The sequence below is a fragment of the Salmo trutta genome, chromosome 27, assembly GCF_901001165.1.
Source record: "Salmo trutta chromosome 27, fSalTru1.1, whole genome shotgun sequence".
NCBI lineage: Eukaryota > Metazoa > Chordata > Actinopteri > Salmoniformes > Salmonidae > Salmo > Salmo trutta.
In genome coordinates this window covers 46345508-46370983 of record NC_042983.1, presented here as the reverse complement: position 1 = coordinate 46370983, position 25476 = coordinate 46345508, and the positions used below count along the sequence as shown (strand labels likewise).

Genomic DNA, 25476 nt, shown 5'->3' with positions numbered 1-25476 from the left:
CAGGGTCAGTTAATACCATACTATATACAGGGTCAGTTAATACCATACTATATACAGGGTCAGTTAATACCATACTATATACAGGGTCAGTTAATACCATACTATATACAGGGTCAGTTAATACCATACTATATACAGGGTCAGTTAATACCATACTATATACAGTTAATACCATACTATATACAGGGTCAGTTAATACCATACTATATACAGGGTCAGTTAATACCATACTATATACAGTTAATACCATACTATATACAGGGTCAGGTAATACCATGCTATATACAGGGTCAGTTAATACCATACTATATACAGTTAATACCATACTATATACAGTTAGTACCATACTATATACAGGTAATACCATACTATATACAGGGTCAGTTAATACCATACTATATACAGGGTCAGTTAATACCATACTATATACAGGGTCAGTTAATACCATACTATATACAGGATCAGTTAATACCATACTATATACAGGGTCAGTTAATACCATACTATATACAGGGTCAGGTTAATACCATACTATATACAGGGTCAGGTAATACCCCACCACTACTACCACTATTACTACCACTACCAGGGTAGTAGTGGTGGTGAGGCAGGGCTGGGGAAGAAGTGTGGGGGGTGGGGTGAGGCTGGGGGGTGAGGCTGGGGGGTGAAGTGTGGGGGGTGGGGTGAGGCTGGGGGGTGAAGTGTGGGGTGTGAGGCTGGGCTTGGGGTTGAGGCTGGGGGTGAAGTTTGGGGGTGAGGCTGGGGGGTGAAATGTGGGGGTGGGGCTGGCCTGGGGGGTGGGGCTGGGGGGTGAAGTGTAGGGTGAAGTGTGGGGTGAGGCTGGGGGGTGAAGTGTGGGGGGTGGGGCTGGGGGGTGGGGCTGGGGGGTGGGGCTGGGGGGGTGGGGCTGGGGGTTGAGGCTGGGGGGTGAGGCTGGGGGGTGAGGCTGGGGGGTGGGGCTGGGGGGTGAAGCGTGGGGGGTGGGGCTGGGGGGTGAGGCTGGGGGGTGAAGTGTGGGGTGTGGGGCTGGGGGGTGGGGCTGGGGGGTGAAGTGTGGGGGGTGAGGCTGGGGGGTGGGGCTGGGGGGGTGGGGCTGGGGGGTGAAGTGTGGGGGGTGGGGCTGGGGGGTGAAGTTGGGGGGTGAGGCTGGGGGGTGAGGCTGGGGGGTGGGGCTGGGGGGTGAAGTTGGGGGGTGAGGCTGGGGGGTGGGGCTGGGGGGTGAGGCTGGGGGGTGGGGCTGGGGGGTGAAGTTGGGGGGTGAGCCTGGGGGGTGGGGCTGGGGGGTGAGGCTGGGGGGTGGGGCTGGGGGGTGAAGTTGGGGGGTGAGGCTGGGGGGTGGGGCTGGGGGGTGAGGCTGGGGGGTGAGGCTGGGGGGTGGGGCTGGGGGGTGAAGTTGGGGGGTGAGGCTGGGGGGTGAGGCTGGGGGGTGAAGTTGGGGGGTGAGGCTGGGGGGTGAGGCTGGGGGGGTGAGGCTGGGTTTGACTGCAGCGACACCTCTTTTCCCGTCCGGTGTATTTACGGCGCAGGGTGGAGGGTTGGGTGGCTGGCTGTAATACACAGCAAGCTGGGTGTTATGAGAACACTGGGGCGGCCCGCCGAGGCCCTGCGTGACGAATGGAGAAAGACGGCATCCTGAAGGTTATTTGGCTGCTTGGTGTGTGTGTGTGTGTGTGTGTGTGTGTGTGTGTGTGTGTGTGTGTGGGGGGGGGGGGGGGGGGGTGTGTGGGTGTGTGTGTGTGTGTTTGGCCAACTAATGACCTGTTTCCTGTTGGGGAGCGCGGTGCTGTCGCCTGTCGCCAGGGCTGGGAGAGAGCTGTCACACGCTGTTCCTCCTAATGTCCTCATGTCTCAATACACAAGGAAAGAAGCCAAAGATATTTACACTACATGACCAAAAGTATGTGGACACCTGCTCGTCTAACATCTCATTCCAAAGCCTTGGGCATTAATATGGAGTTGGTCCCGCCTTGCGTCCATTCAGCCACAACAGCGTTAGTGAGGTCGGGCACTGATGTTGGGCGATTAGTCCTGGCTCACAGTCGGCGTTCCAATTCATCCCAAAGGTATTCGATGAAGTTGAGGTCAGGGCTCTGTGCAGGCCAGTCAAGTTCTTCCACACCGATCTCGACAAACCATTTCTGTATGGACCTAGCATTGTGCACGGGGGCATTGTCATGCTGAAACAGGAAAGGGCCTTCCCCAAACTGTTGACCACAAAGTTTGAAGCACAGAATCATCTCGAATGTCATTGTATGCTGTAGCATTAAGATTTCCCTTCACTGGTAGTAAGGGGCCCGAACAATGAAAAACAGCCCCAGACCATTATTCCTCCTCCACCAAACTTTACAGTTGGCACTTTGCTTTCGGGCTGGTAGCGTTCTCCTGGCATCCGCTAAATCCAGATTTGTCCGTCAGACTACCAGATGGTGAAGCATGATTCATCACTCCAGAGAATGCGTTTCCTCTTCTCCAGTCCAATGGCGGCGAGCTTCACACCACTCCAGCCTACGCTTGGCATTGAGCATGGTGATCTTAGGCTTGTGTGCAGCTGCTCGGCCATGGAAACCCATTGACGTTGCTTCCAGAGGCAGTTTGGAACTCGGTAGTGAGCGTTGCAATCGGGGACAGACAACCTCTTCACAATAACAGCACGTACACTTGACAGGGGCGTCTCCAGCAGGTTCTTGTGCTGACGTTGCTTCCAGAGGCAGTTTGGAACTCGGTAGTGAGCGTTGCAACCAGGGACAGACGATCTTTACGCGCTTCAGCACTCGGCGGTCCTGTTCTGTGAGCTGGTGTGGCCTACCACTTCACGGCTGAGCCGTTGTTGCTCCGAGACGTTTCCACTTCACAATAACAGCACTTACAGTTGACCGGGAGCAGCTCTAGCAGGGCAGAAATTTGATGAATTGACTTGTTGGAAAAATGGCATCCTATGACAGTGCCACGTTGAAAGTCACTGAGCTCTTCAGTAAGGCCATTCTACTGCCAATGTTTGTCTATAGAGATTGCATGGCTGTGTGCTCAATTTTATACACCTGTCAGCAACTGGTGTGGCTGAAATAGCCGAATGCACTCATTTGAAGGGGTGTCCACATTCTTTTGTATATATAGTGTATATTTTGATATCAAATTATAACATGACATTACAAAAAGACAGAATCTTCTTCTGTGTCTAGAACACTGACGTGTCTTTCTTCAACTGAAAATAATGACCACATTATTCTCACTTAACAAGTCTAGCATCTTCAGTCTAATATAGACCCAGTCTCTCCCTCCCAGTGACAGTCCCTTGGCCAGCTAGGTGGAATGTCAAGGCCAGGGTCAGAGGAGTGCCAGTCCGGTGGAGGCAATGTGTTCTGGGGGTTAGGTACAGCACAGAACAACGGCACAGTGCCCGTCTGGGAACCAGCAGAGGGGAGGCAAGGATGTAGCACTAGTTGTGCCGCCGGTATCACTGGTAGTGATAGACATAGTGGCCTGTTGGTGTGGTGCCACAGGGGAGAGAGGAGGAGGAGGAGAGGAGGAGGAGGAGAGAATAAGTAGGAGAAGGAGGAGAGGAGAAGGAAGAGGAGAGAGGAGGAGAATGAGGAGTAGGAGGAAGAGAAGAGAGGAAGAGGAGAGAGGAAGAGAAAGAGGAAGAGAGAGCAGGAGAAGAGAGGAAGAGGAGAGAGAAGGAGAAAGAGGAAGAGAGAGCAGGAGAAGAGAGGAAGAGGAGAGAGGAGGAGAATGAGGAGTAGGAGGAAGAGGAGAGAGGAAGAGGAGAGAGAAGGAGAAAGAGGAGGAAGATGAGAGAGCAGGAGAAGAGAGGAAGAGAAGGAGAAGGAAGAGAAGAGAGGAAGAGGAGAGAGGAGGAGGAGAGAGGAAGATATGAATAAGGAGGATGAGGGGAGGAGCAGGAGAAAGGAGGAGGGGGAGGAAGAGGAGGATAAGGAGGAGAGAGGAGAGGAGGGGAACACTACTCTGATAACCAGTTCTCTAACCCTGTTTAGATAACCATGCCGACTGACTGTGCAGGACTGTACAAGGTCAATGTGCCAAACTGTACCTCCTTACTGCAAACAGACAAGCTCCAAAACAACTGGAAAGTCTTGTGATTATTATGCTGGAAATACAACACAACTAAGAACCCCCATATCCATGTACAACAACACAGAACCCCCATATCCTTGTCCAACAACACAGAACCCCCATATCCATGTCCAACAACACAGAACCCCCATATCCATGTCCAACAACACAGAACCCCCATATCCATGTACAACAACACAGAACCCCCATATCCATGTCCAACAACACAGAACCCCCATATCCTTGTCCAACAACACAGAACCCCCATATCCATGTCCAACAACACAGAACCCCCATATCCATGTACAACAACACAGAACCCCCATATCCATGTCCAACAACACAGAACCCCCATATCCATGTACAACAACACAGAACCCCCATATCCATGTCCAACAACACAGAACCCCCATATCCATGTCCAACAACACAGAACCCCCATATCCATGTACAACAACACAGAACCCCCATATCCATGTCCAACAACACAGAACCCCCATATCCATGTACAACAACACAGAACCCCCATATCCATGTACAGCAACACAGAACCCCCATATCCATGTACAACAACACAGAACCCCCATATCCATGTACAACAACACAGAACCCCATATCCATGTACAACAACACAGAACCCCCATATCCATGTACAGCAACACAGAACCCCCATATCCATGTACAACAACACAGAACCCCCATATCCATGTACAACAACACAGAACCCCCATATCCATGTACAACAACACAGAACCCCCATATCCATGTACAACAACACAGAACCCCCATATCCATGTACAACAACACAGAACCCCCATCTCCTCATTGGTTTATAGAAGCAGGTACCCACGTGCCATCTCCTCATTGGTTATACCCACGTGGGTGATTGAAAGATGAACTGTTTTGTCGTTCGTCGTGGTAATACTATGAAAGTTTAGATGCCGATCACTATAAATTCAAAGATGAAAAAGCCTGGAAGGAGGAGAGATGACTAGAAACGATTTGGTTGGCCATTTTCTGTGTGGATTAATTGTCTGAGTAGAGGACCTTGTGCATTTCAGGTAAAATAACAACTCAACATTTATATCCCAGGACAAATTAGCTAGCAAGTGGAAGCTAACTAGCTAAATTGCCATACATGTTTAATGCTTTTCGACCTGTCCCCAAATTAATGTCATTGGTTCAGAGTTTGTTTTGATATTTTAACCTGCGTGTCGTGATTGCGTTTGGTGTAGGGGGACAAAATACATTTATGCACGATGCCGGTTTGGGTCCCGTGTAAGGCAGCGTTTGGAACTGCAGATCTGTGGTCAAGAACGCAGAGTTCATCTCAGCCTATACTGCTCTTCAGTCCCTTGACTTTTTGGCCAGATGGAGACATGGATCACCCCAGAACACTGCTACTCCAGCTGCTCTCTCTCCATCCTCCTCTACCTGTCCATCTCCTCTCCTACCTGTCCATCTCCTCTCTTACCTGTCCATCTCCTCTCACACCTGTACATCTCCTCTTCTACCTGTCCCCTCTTGTACCTGTCCCCTCTCCTACCTGTCCATCTCCTATCACACCTGTCCATCTCCTCTCACACCTGTCCATCTCCTCTCTTATCTGTCCATCTCCTCTCACACCTGTCCATCTCCTCTTCTACCTGTCCATCTCCTCTCTTACCTGTCCATCTCCTCTCTCACCTGTCCATCTCCTCTCCTACCTGTCCATCTCCTCTCTAACCTGTCCATCTCCTCTCCCACCTGTCCATCTCCTCTCCTACCTGTCCATCTCCTCTCTCACCTGTCCATCTCCTTTACCTGTCCATCTCCTCTTCTACCTGTCCATCTCCTCTCTCACCATCACCCGTCCAGCTCCTATTCTACCTGACCATCTTCTCTCTTACCTGTACATCTCCTCTTTAACCTGTCCATATCCTCTTCTACCTGTCCCCTCTCTGACCTGTCCCCTCTCTTATCTGTCCATCTCCTATCACACCTGTCCATCTCCTCTTCTACCTGTCCATCTCCTCTCTCTCCTTTCCATCTCCTCTGTCACCTGTCCATCTCCGCTCCTACCTGTCCATCTCCTCTCCTACCTGTTCATCTCCTCTCTAACCTGTCCATCTCCTCTCCTACCTGTCCATCTCCTCTCCTACCTGTCCATCTCCTCTTCTACCTGTCCATCTCCTCTCATACCTGTCCATCTCCTCTCTAACCTGTCCATCTCCTCTCCTACCTGTCCATCTCCTCTCCTACCTGTCCATCTCCTCTCCTACCTGTCCATCTCCTCTTCTACCTGTCCATCTCCTCTCTCTCCTTTCCATCTCCTCTGTCACCTGTCCATCTCCGCTCTTACCTGTCCATCTCCTCTCCTACCTGTCCATCTCCTCTCCTACCTGTCCATCTCCTCTCTCACCTGTCCATCTCCTTTACCTGTCCATCTCCTCTTCTACCTGTCCATCTCCTCTCTCACCATCACCCGTCCAGCTCCTCTCTACCTGTCCATCTCCTCTCTTACCTGTACATCTCCTTTCCCACCTGTCCATATCCTCTACCTGTCCCCTCTCTGACCTGTCCCCTCTCTTACCTGTCCATCTCCTATCACACCTGTCCATCTCCTCTCGACCTGTCCATCTCCTTTTCTACCTGTCCATCTCCTCTCTCTCCTTTCCATCTCCTCTCATACCTGTCCATCTCCTCTCTCACCTGTCCATCTCCTCTCCTACCTGGCCATCTCCTCTCCTACCTGTCCAGCTCCTCTCCCCTTCTGACTAGCTGACCTGCTGTCTGACTGGCTGGCTGACTGACTGGCTGGCTGGCTGTCTGGCTGGCTGACTGTCTGGCTGTCTGGCTCTCTGACTGGATGTCAGGCTGACTGACTGGAACTGCCGCACACTGAATGTGTTTTGTTTATCGCACCGTTCTCTGTAAACTCTAGAGACTGTAGTGCGTAAAAATCCCAGGAGGGCAGCTGTTTCTGAGATGCTGGAATCAGCATGTGTGGCATCAACAATCATACCACGGTCAAAGTTGCTTAGATTACTCATCTTGCCCATTCTAATGTTTGGTCAAACAACAACTAAAGCTCTCTACTCTATATACTCTATATATTGAGTTGCAGGCAGCCACATGATTCGCTGTTCGAAGGAGCAGGCTATTTGCGTTTAACACGCAGGTGTACCTAATAAAGTGGCTGGTGAGTGTATGTATGCAGGCCCTTGTAATTTATTTTCCAATACTGCCAACTCGTTAGTGATGAGTGATTTCACATTGTGGTTAAGAGTACATAGTGAACTGAGAGGTATCCACCTACAACAACATAGAGATAACATGGAGCCGGCAGGTGATCCAGGTCACAATAGAGGTCAAGAAGTGGGAGGAGGAAGACGTGGTGGTGAAAGGAATGGCAGGGGACGAGCACCCCTTCTGAGAGGTGGCCGTGGGCCTCGTTAGAGAGGACGAGCACCCCTTCTGAGAGGTGGTCGTGGGCCTCGTTAGAGAGGACGAGCACCCCTTCTGAGAGGTGGCCGTGGGCCTCGTTAGAGAGGACGAGCACCCCTTCTGAGAGGTGGCCGTGGGCCTCGTTAGAGAGGACGAGCACCCCTTCTGAGAGGTGGCCGTGGGCCTCGTTAGAGAGGACGAGCACCCCTTCTGAGAGGTGGCCGTGGGCCTCGTTAGAGGGGACGAGCACCCCTTCTGAGAGGTGGTCGTGGGCCTCGTTAGAGAGGACGAGCACCCCTTCTGAGAGGTGGCCGTGGGCCTCGTTAGAGAGTAAGAGCACCCCTTCTGAGAGGTGGCCGTGGGCCTCGTTAGAGAGGACGAGCACCCCTTCTGAGAGGTGGCCGTGGGCCTCGTTAGAGAGGACGAGCACCCCTTCTGAGAGGTGGCCGTGGGCCTCGTTAGAGAGGACGAGCACCCCTTCTGAGAGGTGGCCGTGGGCCTCGTTAGAGAGGACGAGCACCCCTTCTGAGAGGTGGCCGTGGACCTCGTTAGAGAGGACGAGCACCCCTTCTGAGAGGTGGCCGTGGGCCTCGTTAGAGAGGACGAGCACCCCTTCTGAGAGGTGGTTGTGGGCCTCGTTTGAGAGGTGTGGGGGAACGTGGTAGAGGACAAGGCCACGGACCAAGACAGCGGCAGCAACAGCAAAGAGTGTCCAATGAAATCAGAGCAATAGTTGTAGACCATGTCGTAAATCACGGCATGAAAATGACTGAGGCAGCTACAATGATTCCACCAAAAACTCGTGGCCTCAATCATCAGAACTTTCCTCAATGAGAACCGGTAAGTCTTCAGCATGCATTAAACAGGCTACTCTCAACTGTCAAAGGACTGTATACTGCATGCCAATGTGTACCACAGAGTAGGTGATGTGACTAAATGTGTTCTTACAGTAATTTTCACAACAGAATTGAGCCTAGACTAAATAGGGGAGGCAGAGGCACAATTCTGACTGACCAACAAGAGCGGGCTGTGGTCCATTTGGTTCGGGCCAGAAATGATATTCGCAGCACATCTTGGACAATGACGACGCGTTCAACAATGTGGAATCCATTAGTTTGCCGACTGTTGCAGGCATGCTGAAAAGGCACCAGGGGTCTCTATAACAGCTATACCGTGGGCCTTTTGAAAGAAAAGCAGACAGAGTGAAGTAACTGAGGACTGAGTATGTTCAGGTATGTTCAGTTTCATGATGCCTGTTGTGAAAAATTCCCCCCAAAATTCTATATCATTGTAATCAGTAATTCTCTTTCCAAAATGCATTTTTAGAGGGTGATGGAGCTGGACGCTGACGAAAACCATCACAAATTCCTCTTTTTTGGATGAGGCAGGCTTCAACCTGGCCAAGACCAGGAGGAGAGGTCAGAATTTCATTGGCCAGTGGGTAACCATCCAAGTACATGGACAACGTGGGGCCAACATCACCACGTGTGCAGCTATATCGGAAGATGGTGTGGTGGGATGCAGACCTCCTATTGGATCATATAATGCAGCTCTCCTTGTAACCTTCCTTGATGAGATAAATCAGGTCTGTAGAGATGATGGTGTGACCTATGTCATTGTGTGGGATAATGTCAGGTTCCACTGTGCTCAAATGGTGCAAGCATGGTTTCAGGCCCATCCACAATTTACTACCCTGTACTTATCCCCATTCTCTCTTTTCCTTAACCCGATTGAGGAATGTTTCTCCACATGGAGGTGGAAGGTATATGACAGGCGCCCTCACGAACAAGCCGCCCTTCTCCAGGCCAGGCCAGTGTCAGCCTGGATTCGCCCGAAGATTCTTCCCAAGATGTTTGGCTAATGAAAACATCCTTTTTGTGATGTGGATGAGAAGCTGTGGCCAAATCCACAAGACAAGGTTGATGGAAATATAGAAGTACAGTAATCAATCCTTTGCTTTTTACAGTAAGCCAGGTGAGGAACACTGCACTTGATGTTTTACTGTAGTTTTTTCCTTTTTTGTAGCTAATTATTTTTGCTTTGATTCAAAGAAACCTATGTTGTGATTTATTGTATTTCATCAATAAATTTCATATTTTGTTCAGTGATTCCACTGTGTCTGTGGTATTCTCTCTACTGGTCCTTTTACAGTGATGTATTTATGTGTAGTAGCATAATGAAACATGTATCACATATTTTGTACTAAAATATTTAATGATTGTACGAGCAACTACACAGTGAAACTATCGGTATTTTGTGTGTGGCTGATCTAAATGAATGGTCCTATGGTATTTCATGATTAATGAGTTATTTGAACCAATGATTCTGCAAGTGCACAGTTTCTTTAAAGATATGAATCTACAATGCAATGTTTTGAACATTGGACAGCCTGTGTTACAAGTGATGACCGTTTTGAGTTTTACCGTCTAGAGTTTTGAAAAATGACCACAAGGTTCTGAAATTAGTGCCAAAGTGATTGTAAACAACTGTAGGATGCTGAGTAGGACTAACAGCACAAATGGCCATAATAAAACTTGGACTTTTGACGTTATTTGTATAACTTTTACAGAGCCTTTGTCGGGCAGTGTGGACCTCCTGGACGAACCCAACCACTCTCTGGATGAAGTCTGGATTCCACTTTATGGGCCAGAGAGTCAGTGGGAATGTAAGGGTGTGTATGTATCTGTGTGTGTATGTGCATATGTGCATATGTGTGTGTGTGTGTGTGTGTGTGTGTGTGTGTGTGTGTGTGTGTGTGTTGTGTGTATTACTCACAGGTCTGCTTGGTCTCATGGCAGGTGTTGTTGTCCTCCAGAGAGAAGATGGGGGGAACACAGGCTGCCGTGGTCCCCAGACCCTGGCCCAATCCCTGGCCTAGCACCTGGCCCAGCCCCGGGCCCAGCCCCTGGCCCAATCCCTGGCCCAACCCCTGGCCCAAGCCCTGGCCCAGCACCTGGCCCAGCCCCTGGCCCAGCCCCTGGCCCAACCCCTGGCCCAACCCCTGGCCCAACCCCTGGCTGAGGTAGGAGGCAGAGGAGTAGTAAGAATGCATCCGGTACTGAGGAGACACGTTGTGGCTGGATAGACGACTCTCGCCGTTCGGCATCTGTTGATAACACACACACACACACCACACACACACCACACACACACACACACACACAGACACCACACACAGACACAACACACACAGACAGGTGGGGAGAAAATAATTGGCTTTCTCAATTTCAAAATGATATTTAAACAGAGCTTTAAACAGATCTCCCAAGTCCTCTCTCAGCTAAAAGGAAGTTAAAGGTTAAACAATGCATCATGCATGTTTACGGGGCGGCAGGTAGCCTAGTGGTTAGAGACAGGTAGCCTAGTGGTTAGAGGCAGGTAGCCTAGTGGTTAGAGACAGGTAGCCTAGTGGTTAGAGACAGGTAGCCTAGTGGTTAGAGACAGGTAGCCTAGTGGTTAGAGACAGGTAGCCTAGTCGTTAGAGACAGGTAGCCTAGTGGTTAGAGACAGGTAGCCTAGTGGTTAGAGACAGGTAGCCTAGTGGTTAGAGACAGGTAGCCTAGTGGTTAGAGACAGGTAGCCTAGTGGTTAGAGACAGGTAGCCTAGTGGTTAGAGACAGGTAGCCTAGTGGTTAGAGACAGGTAGCCTAGTGGTTAGAGACAGGTAGCCTAGTGGTTAGAAACAGGTAGCCTAGTGGTTAGAGACAGGTAGCCTAGTGGTTAGAGGCAGGTAGCCTAGTGGTTAGAGACAGGTAGCCTAGTGGTTAGAGGCAGGTAGCCTAGTGGTTAGAGGCAGGTAGCCTAGTGGTTAGAGGCAGGTAGCCTAGTGGTTAGAGACAGGTAGCCTAGTGGTTAGAGACAGGTAGCCTAGTGGTTAGAGACAGGTAGCCTAGTGGTTAGAGACAGGTAGCCTAGTGGTTAGAGACAGGTAGCCTAGTGGTTAGAGACAGGTAGCCTAGTCGTTAGAGACAGGTAGCCTAGTGGTTAGAGACAGGTAGCCTAGTGGTTAGAGACAGGTAGCCTAGTGGTTAGAGACAGGTAGCCTAGTGGTTAGAGACAGGTAGCCTAGTGGTTAGAGACAGGTAGCCTAGTGGTTAGAGACAGGTAGCCTAGTGGTTAGAGACAGGTAGCCTAGTGGTTAGAACAGGTAGCCTAGTGGTTAGAGACAGGTAGCCTAGTGGTTAGAGGCAGGTAGCCTAGTGGTTAGAGACAGGTAGCCTAGTGGTTAGAGGCAGGTAGCCTAGTGGTTAGAGGCAGGTAGCCTAGTGGTAGAGACAGGTAGCCTAGTGGTTAGAGACAGGTAGCCTAGTGGTTAGAGACAGGTAGCCTAGTGGTTAGAGGCAGGTAGCCTAGTGGTTAGAGACAGGTAGCCTAGTGGTTAGAGACTAATAGCCTAGTGGTTAGAGACAGGTAGCCTAGTGGTTAGAGACTAATAGCCTAGTGGTTAGAGACAGGTAGCCTAGTGGTTAGAGACAGGTAGCCTAGTGGTTAGAGACAGGTAGCCTAGTGGTTAGAGACAGGTAGCCTAGTGGTTAGAGACAGGTAGCCTAGTCGTTAGAGACAGGTAGCCTAGTGGTTAGAGACAGGTAGCCTAGTGGTTAGAGGCAGGTAGCCTAGTGGTTAGAGACAGGTAGCCTAGTGGTTAGAGACAGGTAGCCTAGTGGTTAGAGACAGGTAGCCTAGTCGTTAGAGACAGGTAGCCTAGTGGTTAGAGACAGGTAGCCTAGTGGTTAGAGACAGGTAGCCTAGTGGTTAGAGACAGGTAGCCTAGTGGTTAGAGACAGGTAGCCTAGTGGTTAGAGGCAGGTAGCCTAGTGGTTAGAGACAGGTAGCCTAGTGGTTAGAGTGTTGGACTAGTAGCCAAAAGGTTGCTAGATCGAATCCCTGAGCTGACAAGGTAAACATTTGGCATTCGGCCCCTGAACAAGGCAGTTAACCCACTGTTCCTAGGCCGTCATTGAAAATAAGAATTTGTTCTTAACTGACTTGCCTGGTGTTAATGTCCTTGAAGGTGTTCTACACTAATGTTATCAGAGACAATATAGGAATCATGAAGGTGTTCTACACATTCACTTTGCTAACGTTGAATGCTGCAGTACAGGCTCTCAGCATGCTACAGATTTCTCCGTTAGTCCAGGGTTTTTGGTTGGGGTATGTCCGGATTTTTTTATGAATCTTCTGATTGATGATGTGCATTCCTCAATGTTAGAGAATGAATCGTGGGTAGCTGAATCCTATATATATTCCAATCAGTTTTTTCCAAACAGTCCTGGAGCACTGATTCTGCTCCCTCTATCCAGCATCTCACTATTCTCCCTGTTGGTGGCTCCCTCCATCCAGCATCTCACTATTCTCCCCGTTGGTGGCTCCCTTCGTCCAGCATCTCACTATTCTCCCCGTTGGTGGCTCCCTCCATCCAGCATCTCACTATTCTCCCCGTTGGTGGCTCCCTTCGTCCAGCATCTCACTATTCTCCTCGTTGGTGGCTCCCTCCATGCAGCATCTCACTATTCTCCCCGTTGGTGGCTCCCTTCGTCCAGCATCTCACTATTCTCCCCGTTGGTGGCTCCCTCCATCCAGCATCTCCCTATTCTCCCCGTTGGTGGCTCCCTCCGTCCAGCATCTCACTATTCTCCCCGTTGGTGGCTCCCTTCGTCCAGCATCTCACTATTCTCCCCGTTGGTGGCTCCCTCCATCCAGCATCTCACTATTCTCCCCGTTGGTGGCTCCCTCCATCCAGCATCTCACTATTCTCCTCGTTGGTGGCTCCCTTCGTCCAGCATCTCACTATTCTCCCTGTTGGTGGCTCCCTTCGTCCAGCATCTCACTATTCTCCCCGTTGGTGGCTCCCTCCATCCAGCATCTCACTATTCTCCCCGTTGGTGGCTCCCTCCATCCAGCATCTCCCTATTCTCCCCGTTGGTGGCTCCCTTCGTCCAGCATCTCACTATTCTCCCCGTTGGTGGCTCCCTTCGTCCAGCATCTCACTATTCTCCCCGTTGGTGGCTCCCTTCGTCCAGCATCTCACTATTCTCCCTGTTGGTGGCTCCCTTCGTCCAGCATCTCACTATTCTCCCCGTTGGTGGCTCCCTCTTCAATAGTTGTTTGTAGACGGGAAGTAATAACAGGGAGACGTGATCTGATTGGCCGAAATGGGAGTATTGCTGGTAGTTGTACAAGTTGCTGTAGTAGGCTGCAGAGTTAAGGTAGGTAGGGTAGGGTTAAAGGTAGGTAGGGTAGGATTTAGGTAGGGTAGGGTAGTTAAGGATAGATAGGGTTAAGGGTAGCCAGGGTAGGGTCAAGGTAGGGTAGGGTGAAGGTAAGGTTGGTTTAAGGTAGGGTTAAGAGTACGGTAGGGTTAAGGTAGGGTAGGGTTAAAGTAGGGTAGGGTTAAGGTAGGGTAGGGTTAAGGTAGGGTTAAGGTAGGGTAGGGTTAAGGTAGAGTAGGGTAGGGTGGGGTTAAGGTTGGGTAGGGTTAAGGTAGAGTAGGGTAGGGTAGGGTTAAGGTAGAGTAGGGTAGGGTGGGGTTAAAGTAGGGTAGGGTTAAGGTAGTGTAGGGTTGGGTTGGGTTAAGGTATGGTTAAAGTAGGGTAGGGTTAAGGTAGGGTATGGTTAAGGTAGGGTAGGGATAAAGTAGGGTAGGGTTAAGGTAGGGTAGGGTTAAGGTAGGGTTAAGGTAGAGTAGGGTTAACTTCACTAGGGTAGGGGGCAGTACTTTCACGGCCGGATGAAAAACGTACCCAAATTAAACGGCCTACTACTCGGGCCCAGGAACTGGAATATGCATATTATTAGTAGATTTGGATAGAAAACACTCTGAAGTTTCTAAAACTGTTTGAATGATGTCTGTGAGTATAACAGAACTCATATGGCAGGCAAAATCCTGAGAAAAATCTAAGCAGGAAGTGAGAATTCTGGTGCTTGTAGTCCTTTCAAGTCATTGCCAATCGAACACACGGTGAGTTAGGGTTCATTTTGCCTGGGAAGTTTGTCACCCAGAGAATGACATAATTTCTTGGCGCGCATTCATGAGGACGGATCCTCCCGTTCCAAAAACTTTTTCAAGACACAGGAACCGTCCGGTTGAAATATTACTGAATCTTCACGTTCTAAAGGCCCTAAAGATTGATGTTTTACAACGTTTGACATGTTTGAACGAACGTAAATACAACTTTTTTTTAAACTTTTTTTTAACTTTTCGTCGCGACATCGTCCACTACATTTGAAGTAGCTTACTGAACGCGAGAACAACAAGGAGTTATTTGGACATAAATTATGGACTTTATCGAACAAAACAACATTTGTTGTGGACCTGGGATCCCTGCAAGTGCCTTCTGATGAAGATCATCAAAGGTAAGGGAATGTTTCTAATGCAAATTATGATTTTATATGACTCCAAGATGGCGGGTATCTGTATAGCCTAGTGTATTTTTCTGAGCTCAGTACTCAGATTATTGCAGAGTGCTTTCCTCATGAAGCTTTTTTGAAATCTTTCATAGCGTTTGCATAAAGGAGATGTTCATCTATAGTTCTTTGAATAACAGTTTAATATTTTATCAACGTTTATGACAAGTATTTTTGTAAATTGTGGCGCTGATTCACCGGCAGTATTTGAGGGAAAATATTTTCTGAACGTCACGCGCCGATGTAAAATGCTGTTTTTAGATATAAATATGAACTTTATCGAACAAAAAAATGCATGTATTGTATAACATAATGTCCTAGGAGTGTCATCTGATGAAGATCGTCAAAGGTTAGTGCTTCATTTAGCTGTGTTTTGGGTATTTGTGATGCATGCTAGTTGCTTAGAAAATGGCTGTGGTTATTGTGTCGATGTACTCTCCTAACATAATCTAATGTTTTGCTTTCGCTGTAAAGCCTTTTGGAAATCGGACAACGTGGTTCGATTCAGGAGAAGTGTATCTATAAAATGGTGTAAAATAGTCCTATGTTTGAGAACTTTGAATTATGACATTTTGTGGTTTTAAATTTGGTGCTCTGATTTCTCACTGGCTGTTGAATAGTGTGGGACGATTTCGTCCCACATACCCGAGAGAGGTTAAGGTAGGGTAGGGTTAAGGTAGGGTAGGGTTAAAGTAGGGTAGGGTTAAGGTAGGGTACGGGTTAGGGTCTGTATGAGCGGTATGCAAATTGGAGTGGGTCTAGGGTTTCTGGGATAATGGTGTTAATGTGAGCCATGACCAGCCTTTCAAATCACTTCATGGCTACAGACGTGAGTGCTACGGGTCTGTAGTCATTTAGGCAGGTTACCTTAGTGTTCTTGGGCACATTGACTATGGTGGTCTGCTTAAAACACGTTGGTATTACAGACTCAAACAGGGACATGTCAGTGAAGACACTTGCCAGTTGGTCAGCACATGCCCGGAGCACACGTCCTGGTAATCCGTCTGGCCCCGCAGCCTTGTGTATGTTGACCTGTTTAAAGGTCTTACTCACGTCGGCTACGGAGAGCGTGATCACACAGTCGTCCGGAACAGCTGACGCTCTCATGCATGCCTCCGTGTTGCTTGTCTCAAAGCGAGCATAGAAGTGATTTAGCTCGTCTGGTAGGCTTGTGTCACTGGGCAGCTCGCGCCTGTGCTTCCCTTTGTAGTCTGTAATAGTTTGCAAGCCCTGCCACATCCAACGAGCGTCGGAGCCGGTGTAGTACGATTTAATCTTAGCCCTGTATTGACGCTTTGCCTGTTTGATGGTTCGTCGGAGGGCATAGCGTGATTTCTTATAAGCTTCCAGGTTAGAGTCCTGCTCCTTGAAAGCAGCAGCTCTAGCCTTTAGCTCAGTGCGAATGTTGCCTGTAATCCATGGCTTCTGGTTGGGGTATGTACGTACAGTCACTGTGGAGACGACGTCCTCAATGCACTTATTGATGAAGCCAATGACTGATGTGGTGTACTCCTCAATGCCATCGGAAAAATCCTGGAACATATTCCATTCTGTGATAGCAAAACAGTCCTGTAGTTTAGCATCTGCTTCATCTGACCACTTTTTTATAGACCGAGTCACTGGTGCTTCCTGCTTTAATTTTTGCTTGTAAGCAGGAATCAGGAGGATAGAGTTGTGGTCAAATTTACCAAATGGAGGGCCAGGGAGAGATTTGTACGCGTCTCAGTGTGTGGAGTACAGGTGGTCTAGAGTTTTTTTTTCCCTTCTGGTTGCACATTTAACATGCTGGTAGAAATGAGGTAGAACTGATTTAAGTTTCCCTGCATTAAAGTCCCCGGCCACTAGGAGCGCCGCCTCTGGGTGAGCTGTTTCCTGTTTGCTTATTTCCTTATACAGCTGACTGAGTGCGGTCTTAGTGCCACCATCCATCTATGGTGGTAAATAAACAGCCATGAAAAAAATAGATAAACTCTCTTGGCAAATAGTGTGGTCTACAGCTTATCATGAGATTCTCTACTTCAGGCGAGCAAAATCTAGAGACTTCCTTAGATTTCGTGCACCAGCTGTTGTTTACAAATGTACACAGATCTCCCCCCCTCGTCTTACCGGAGTGTGCTGTTCTATCCTGCTGGTGCAGCGTATATCCCGCCAGCCGGGATTCAGTGAAACATAAGATGTTACAGTTTGTGATGTCCCGTTGGTAGGATATTCGTGATCGTACCTCGACTAATTTATTGTCCAATGATTGTACATTGGAAAGTAATATTGATGGAAAGGACAGATTTCCCACTCGCCGTCGGCGGATCCTTACGACGCACCCCGTAAGGGGTAGGAGGTAGGGTAGGGTTAAGGTAGGGTGGGGTTAAGGTAAAGTATGGTTAAGGGTAGGGTTAAGGTAGGGTAAGGTTAAGGTTAAGGTAAAGTATGGTTAAGGGTAGGGTTAAGGTAAAGTATGGTTAAGAGTAAGGTTAAGGTAGGGTAAGGTTAAGGTAAAGTATGGTTAAGAGTAGGGTTATGGTAGGGTAAGGTTAAGGTAAAGTATGGTTAAGAGTAGGGTTATGGTAGGGTAGGGTTATGGTAGGGTAGGGTTACAGGGAGGTCTACCTGGTATTGTTGGTCTACCTGGTATTGTTGGTAGTTGTACAGGTTACTGTAGTAGGCTGCAGGGTAGGGTTATGGTAGGGTAGGGTTATGGTAGGGTAGGGTTATGGTAGGGTAGGGTTATGGTAGGGTAGGGTTATGGTAGGGTAGGGTTATGGTAGGGTAGGGTTAAGGTAGGGTAGGGTTATGGTAGGGTAGGGTTATGGTAGGGTAGGGTTATGGTAGGGTTATGGTAGGGTAGGGTTACAGAGAGGTCTACCTGGTATTGTTGGTCTACCTGGTATTGTTGGTAGTTGTACAGGTTACTATAGTAGGCTGCAGGGTAGGGTTATGGTAGGGTAGGGTTATGGTAGGGTAGGGTTATGGTAGGGTAGAGTTATGGTAGGGTAGGGTTAAGGTAGGGTAGGGTTACAGAGAGGTCTACCTGGTATTGTTGGTAGTTGTACAGGTTACTGTAGTAGGCTGCAGGGTAGGGTTATGGTAGGGTAGGGTTATGGTAGGGTAGGGTTATGGTAGGGTAGGGTTAAGGTAGGGTAGGGTTATGGTAGGGTAGGGTTATGGTAGGGTAGAGTTAAGGTAGGGTAGGGTTATGGTAGGGTAGGGTTATGGTAGGGTAGGGTTAAGGTAGGGTAGGGTTACAGAGAGGTCTACCTGGTATTGTTGGTCTACCTGGTATTGTTGGTAGTTGTACAGGTTACTGTAGTAGGCTGCAGGGTAGCGTGATGGCTGGTAGAAGTTGTAGTAGGAGGTATCCACCAGGAGGTCAGCTGTTCCATCAGTAGACTGCCCCCTACTGAACGCTGTGGGGCTGGAAGCCAGGCCAGAACGACTACCTACAGGGGATAGAGGACAGGGTTAAAGGTCAGGCAGGGCCAGGAATACTGTCCCTCAAACCAGACCGACTCCCTGCAGGGACAGAGGAACAGGGTTAGGGTTAAAGGTCAGGCAGGGCCAGGTATACTGTCCCTCAGACCAGACCAACTCCCTGCAGGGACAGAGGTACAGGGTTAGGGTTAAAGGTCAGGCAGGGCCAGGTATACTCTCCCTCAGACCAGACCGACTCCCTTCAAGGACAGACAGGAGAGAGATTAAAAATACATTCTCTGTTCCCACTGCTCTCCATATGTACACATGCTGAAACGATGGACATACTCCAGCCAGTGTGCTACCACCCCTAGTACACTGATACCAACTCTACCGTTGCAGTTCCAAGGGAGTTCACAAGGTTGGAAGCTAATTGCAAAAATCACTGAAGTTGGAGACTTATATCTCCCTCACTAACTTCAAGCATCGGCTGTCAGAGCAGCTTCTCGGTCGCTGCAGCTGTACATAGTCCATCTGTAAATAGCCCATCCAACCATCTACCTACCTCATCCCCATATTATTATTTTTTCCCCTGCTCTTTTGCACACCAGTATCTCTACTTGCACATCCTCATCGACACATATATCACTCCAGTGTAAATTGCTAAATTGTAATTACTTTTCCACTATGGCCTATTTATTGCCTGACCTCCTTACTTCATTTGCATACACTGTATATAGATTTTCTATTGTGTTATTGACTGTACGTTTGTTTATCCCATGTGTAACTCTGTGTTGTTGTATGTTGTCGCACTGCTTTGCTTTATCTTGGCCAGGTCGCAGTTGTAAATGAGAACTTGTTCTCAACTGGCCTACCTGGTTAAATAAAGGGTCAGGGTTATATATATAATATATAAATACCTGGTTAAATAAAGGTTAAATTAAATAGAAATAAAAAACATATTTCTGTTTTCAGTCAATACATTTTTAGTTTTCAGTCCCACACAATAGCACCATCTGCTGGTGGCAGGATGTAGACTGTCCTGAACTGATTCTTCCTGTCACTCTCCATCCTTCTCCTCGTTGGTAAAACCATACATACACCCAGTGGCGATTGTAGCATGTAAACCTTGGTGGAGCAAACAGAAAAATGTGGGATGCATGCCAGCAAAGCAACAACACAACACTAAACAATAAATTAGTTGCACTATAATGGTGACAAACGGTGCCCACAAACAACATAAAGCTGTCCCTACAGCTGTCCCAACACCATACCACTGCTACAGTTCATTCAGCCTCATTTACTGCCTTTCAAAAAAACATAGCTGATATGGCTGACTTGCTTTTTAAACAAATGTGGTTTCTGCTGACAATTGAGATGTACAAACTATGGCATAAGGGGGCGACAAGCGGATAAGAGGCAATCCGTAATTTTGATTAAGACATTGAGAGAGAGACGACGGACGTAGCCAATATTACTATTTGTTCAGCACTTTTGAAATGTACAGCGACAGAATTCAGAACATGGGCCGTTCTTACAGTGTTCTCCCTGTACACCAAGTCAGAACCGTAGAATAAATAAAAGAGGGCATATAAGCAGACAATGACAATATTCGATGATTACATTTCTCTAAACATTGAACGCCGTTTGGGTTTTTGCGTGTCAAAAAAGATACATGTCATATAACACTATTTGACATATTAAATAAGCTTTTAATTTGACACATCAAATAACACAATTATTTTATAGAATATTGTGTGTGCTGAATTTGCATGTGCAAGCCAAGCGCCACCACTACGATCAGTAGAACTGTTAAAGCTGTACAAAATAAATTGCAAACAAGCACACACCGGCCACGAACGATTTACAATACCGCGTTGGTGAAAACTAACCAAATGATTAGGGTGAGGCACATGGGCTACTAACAGCTTACTACACAACATACACTTAGTATTACTTTCTTAGCTACAGTATACACATCTCCCTGGCATCCTATATAATTTATGAAGCAGCATAAGACATTTTTGGACTCACGTTGTGATGTGCTTAAACAGGAAAGTGGCGCGGCGGTCCTTCGTGGGCATATTTTGTCATCAAAGAGAAAGATGCCGGATTTACAATTCCGAGTTGAATGACCGTACAAACGTATTTTCCCAGTCGTAGCTCGTTTTCCCGAGTTGTCTTGAACTCACAGTTAGCCACTGATTCCTTCCCAAACCACACATTGTTGAATTTGCGATTTCCAACTTGTTGTGTAATGTTGAAAAGGATTTGATTGTCGACTTGATTCATGGCGACGACTGCTAGCTTGCTAGCTAAGATTTTGAAAGTATGATGTTGACTTGATCAGTCCAATCAAAACTACGGTAGATATAGCGTGATTTGATGTCATTCTATCCGTGGCCAATGAGCCTTCTTGGATGGACATTTCTAATATAACTCTATGGCAGCACCCAAGGGTCAAAATATTCGAGCTCTAACCTTAGAATTGGGGATGACGTACTGTCCCATGAGTGACAGAAAACTGAGCCAATCAGGCGCAACACTCTGTAATTTCTGCTGGCTGCCTCACCACCATAGAAAGCACTGAGCTGGGCTGAAACACCTGCATTTTGGAGCTGCTTTACTCAAGCAAGCACAAAAGAGACCATGTTTGTATGCAGCTTTATTAACTCAATGACATGTTGTTTTTTTTTACATTGTTTGCAAACTGATATGTGACACGTATTAATGCCAAAATAACAAGCACAACAGGCAAGCCCCCCCCCGTCCCAGAAAAAACAAAGTTTATTATTATTTTTATTATATTTGTGTCCCTAAAAGTGTAGGGCTCTGCCCACCTGCCCTGAATGACGGGTCGCCACTGCATACAACTCACACAAAAACAACGTAATCCATGGATGAAAAAAATAAGACAAGTAACTCAAGGAGCGGCATTAAGGCATATTTACCATATCAACAACAGTCCTCATCATGTGTTGGGATATCTAGACAAAGACACATTTGTCTCAAGCTTCTGCCTGATTCAGCTCTGTGGTATATCTCACTATCAGTAGATTAGGAGAGAGAGAAGTGTTGTGTGTGTGTATGTATGTGTCCCAGTTCTGACCGTTGTCCTCATGGCTGAATCACTGAGTGCTCAACTCCTCTCCTCTCTGTCACCGGTCCAGTGGCCACATACACACACAGCGCCAGCAGCCTTGACCGGGTCGGTATTCCAGTCCTGAGCTGCTATCAGGCTTGAAGGAACAAGCTGTTTCTGGCTCCTTACCTCCTCGACCACAGAGTGATCAAAAGATGGACTTGCGGCTGGCACCAGGACTATACTGACAGAACCAGGACATCAGGACTATACTGATAGTACCAGGACATCAGGACTATACTGATAGTACCAGGACATCAGGACTATACTGATAGTACCAGGACATCAGGACTATACTGATAGTACCAGGACATCAGGACTATACTGATAGTACCAGGACATCAGGACTATACTGATAGTACCAGGACATCAGGACTATACTGATAGTACCAGGACATCAGGACTATACTGATAGTACCAGGACTATACTGATAGTACCAGGACATCAAGACTATACTGATAGTACCAGGACATCAGGACTATACTGATAGTACCAGGACATCAGGACTATACTGATAGTACCAGGACATCAGGACTATACTGATAGTACCAGGACTATACTGATAGTACCAGGACATCAGGACTATACTGATAGTACCAGGACATCAGGACTATAATGATAGTACCAGGACATCAGGACTATACTGATAGTACCAGGACATCAGGACTATACTGATAGTACCAGGACATCAGGACTATACTGATAGTACCAGGACATCAGGACTATACTGACAGTACCAGGACATCAGGACTATACTGATAGTACCAGGACATCAGGACTATACTGATAGTACCAGGACATCAGGACTATACTGAGAGTACCAGGACATCAGGACTATACTGATAGTACCAGGAAATCATTACTATACTGACAGTACCAGGACATCAGGACTATACTGATAGTACCAGGACATCAGGACTATACTGATAGTACCAGGACATCAGGACTATACTGATAGTACCAGGACATCAGAACTTTACTGACAGTACCAGGACATCAGAACTATACTGGTAGTACCAGGACTATACTGATAGTACCAGGACATCAGGACTATACTGATAGTACCAGGACTATACTGATAGTACCAGGACATCAGGACTATACTGATAGTACCAGGACATCAGGACTATACTGATAGTACCAGGACATCAGGACTATACTGATAGTACAAGGACATCAGGACTATAATGATAGTACCAGGACATCAGGACTATACTGATAGTACCAGGACATCAGGACTATACTGATAGTACCAGGACATCAGGACTATACTGATAGTACCAGGACATCAGGACTATACTGACAGTACCAGGACATCAGGACTATACTGATAGTACCAGGACATCAGGACTATACTGATAGTACCAGGACATCAGGACTATACTGATAGTACCAGGACATCAGGACTATACTGATAGTACCAGGACATCAGGACTATACTGATAGTACCAGGACATCAGGACTATACTGACAGTACCAGGACATCAGGACTATACTGATAGTACCAGGACATCAGGACTATACTGATAGTACCAAGACATCAGGACTATACTGATAGTACCAGGACATCAGAACTATACTGGTAGTACCAGGACTATACTGATAGTAACAGGACATCAGGACTATACTGACAGTACCAGGACATCAGGACTATACTGATAGTACCAAGACATCAGGACTATACTGATAGTACCAGGACATCAGAACTATACTGGTAGTACCAGGACTATACTGATAGTAACAGGACATCAGGACTATACTGACAGTACCAGGACATCAGGACTATACTGATAGTACCAGGACATCAGGACTATACTGATAGTACCAGGACATCAGGACTATACTGATAGTACCAGGACATCAGGACTATACTGATAGTACCAGGACATCAGGACTATACTGATAGTACCAGGACATCAGGACTATACTGATAGTACCAGGACATCAGGACTATACTAGATGAGTACCAGGACATCAGGACTATACTGATAGTACCAGGACATCAGGACTATACTGATAGTACCAGGACATCAGGACTATACTGATAGTACAGGACATCAGGACTATACTGATAGTACCAGGACATCAGGACTATAAACTGATAGTACCAGGACATCAGGACTATACCAGGACATCAGGACTATACTGATAGTACCAGGACATCAGGACTATACTGATAGTACCAGGACATCAGAACTATACTGGTAGTACCAGGACATCAGGACTATACTGATAGTACCAGGACATCAGGACTATACTGATAGTACCAGGACTATACTGATAGTACCAGGACATCAGGACTATACTGATAGTACCAGGACATCAGGACTATACTGATAGTACCAGGACTATACTGATAGTACCAGGACATCAGGACTATACTGATAGTACCAGGACATCAGGACTATACTGATAGTACCAGGACATCAGGACTATACTGATAGTACCAGGACATCAGGACTATACTGATAGTACCAGGACATCAGGACTATACTGATAGTACCAGGACATCAGGACTATACTGATAGTACCAGGACATCAGAACTATACTGGTAGTACCAGGACATCAGAACTATACTGACACGCCCAGCATTCCGTAATCACCGCAACTACTAAGCTTCCTGATAGTATATATGTTTTAGGTTGAACACAGTCTAATGACGGGTGAGGACCTAGATACACACTAACCTAACCCTAGATACACACTAACCCTAGATACACACTAACCCTAACCCTAGATACACCCTAACCCTAACCCTAGATACACACTAACCCTAGATACACACTAACCCTAACCCTAGATACACCCTAACCCTAGATACACACTAACCCTAACCCTAGGTACACACTAACCCTAGATACACACTAACCCTAACCCTAGGTACACAATAACCCTAGATACACACTAACCCTAACCCTAGATACACCCTAACCCTAGATACACACTAACCCTAGATACACACTAACCCTAACCCTAGGTACACACTAACCCTAACCCTAGATACACACTAACCCTAACCCTAGATACACACTAACCCTAACCCTAGATACACACTAACCCTAGATACACACTAACCCTAGATACACACTAACCCTAACCCTACGTACACACTAACCCTAACCCTAGATACACACTAACCCTAGGTACACACTAACCCTAGATACACACTAACCCTAGATACACACTAACCCTAACCCTAGATACACACTAACCCTAACCCTAGATACACACTAACCCTAACCCTAGATACACACTAACCCTAACCCTAGATACACACTAACCCTAGATACACACTAACCCTAGATACACACTAACCCTAACCCTAGATACACACTAACCCTAACCCTAGATACACACTAACCCTAGATACACACTAACCCTAGATACACACTAACCCTAGATACACACTAACCCTAGATACACACTAACCCTAACCCTAGATACACACTAACCATAACCCTAGATACACACTAACCCTAGATACACACTAACCCTAACCCTAGGTACACACTAACCCTAGATACACACTAACCCTAACCCTAGATACACACTAACCCTAGATACACACTAACCCTAACCCTAGATACACACTAACCCTAACCCTAGGTACACACTAAACCTAGATACACACTAACCCTAACCCTAGATACACACTAACCCTAACCCTAGATACACACTAACCCTACATACACACTAACCCTAACCCTAGATACACACTAACCCTAACCCTAGATACACACTAACCCTAGATACACACTAACCCTAACCCTAGATACACACTAACCCTAACCCTAGATACACAGTAACCCTAACCCTAGATACACACTAACCCTAACCCTAGATACACACTAACCCTAACCCTAGATACACACTAACCCTAGATACACACTAACCCTAACCCTAGATACACACTAACCCTAACCCTAGATACACACTAACCCTAGGTACACACTAACCCTAACCCTAGATACACACTAACCCTAGATACACACTAACCCTAGATACACACTAACCCTAACCCTAGAT

The 25476-nt window shown here is 47.3% G+C and overlaps 1 protein-coding gene across 1 annotated transcript in view; it reads right to left on the bottom strand.

Annotated features, from left to right (window-relative positions):
* dmrt1 (doublesex and mab-3 related transcription factor 1) overlaps positions 1-25476 on the bottom strand; it is a 60348-nt gene that overhangs the window by 15981 nt on the left and 18891 nt on the right. Inside the window, exons 3-5 of the mRNA XM_029718118.1 lie at positions 18172-18335; positions 10451-10603; positions 10273-10378 (exon numbers count right to left, since the gene is read on the bottom strand). Coding sequence (XP_029573978.1) covers positions 10273-10378; positions 10451-10603; positions 18172-18335 — 423 coding nt within the window. The remainder of the gene's footprint in view (positions 1-10272; positions 10379-10450; positions 10604-18171; positions 18336-25476) is intronic.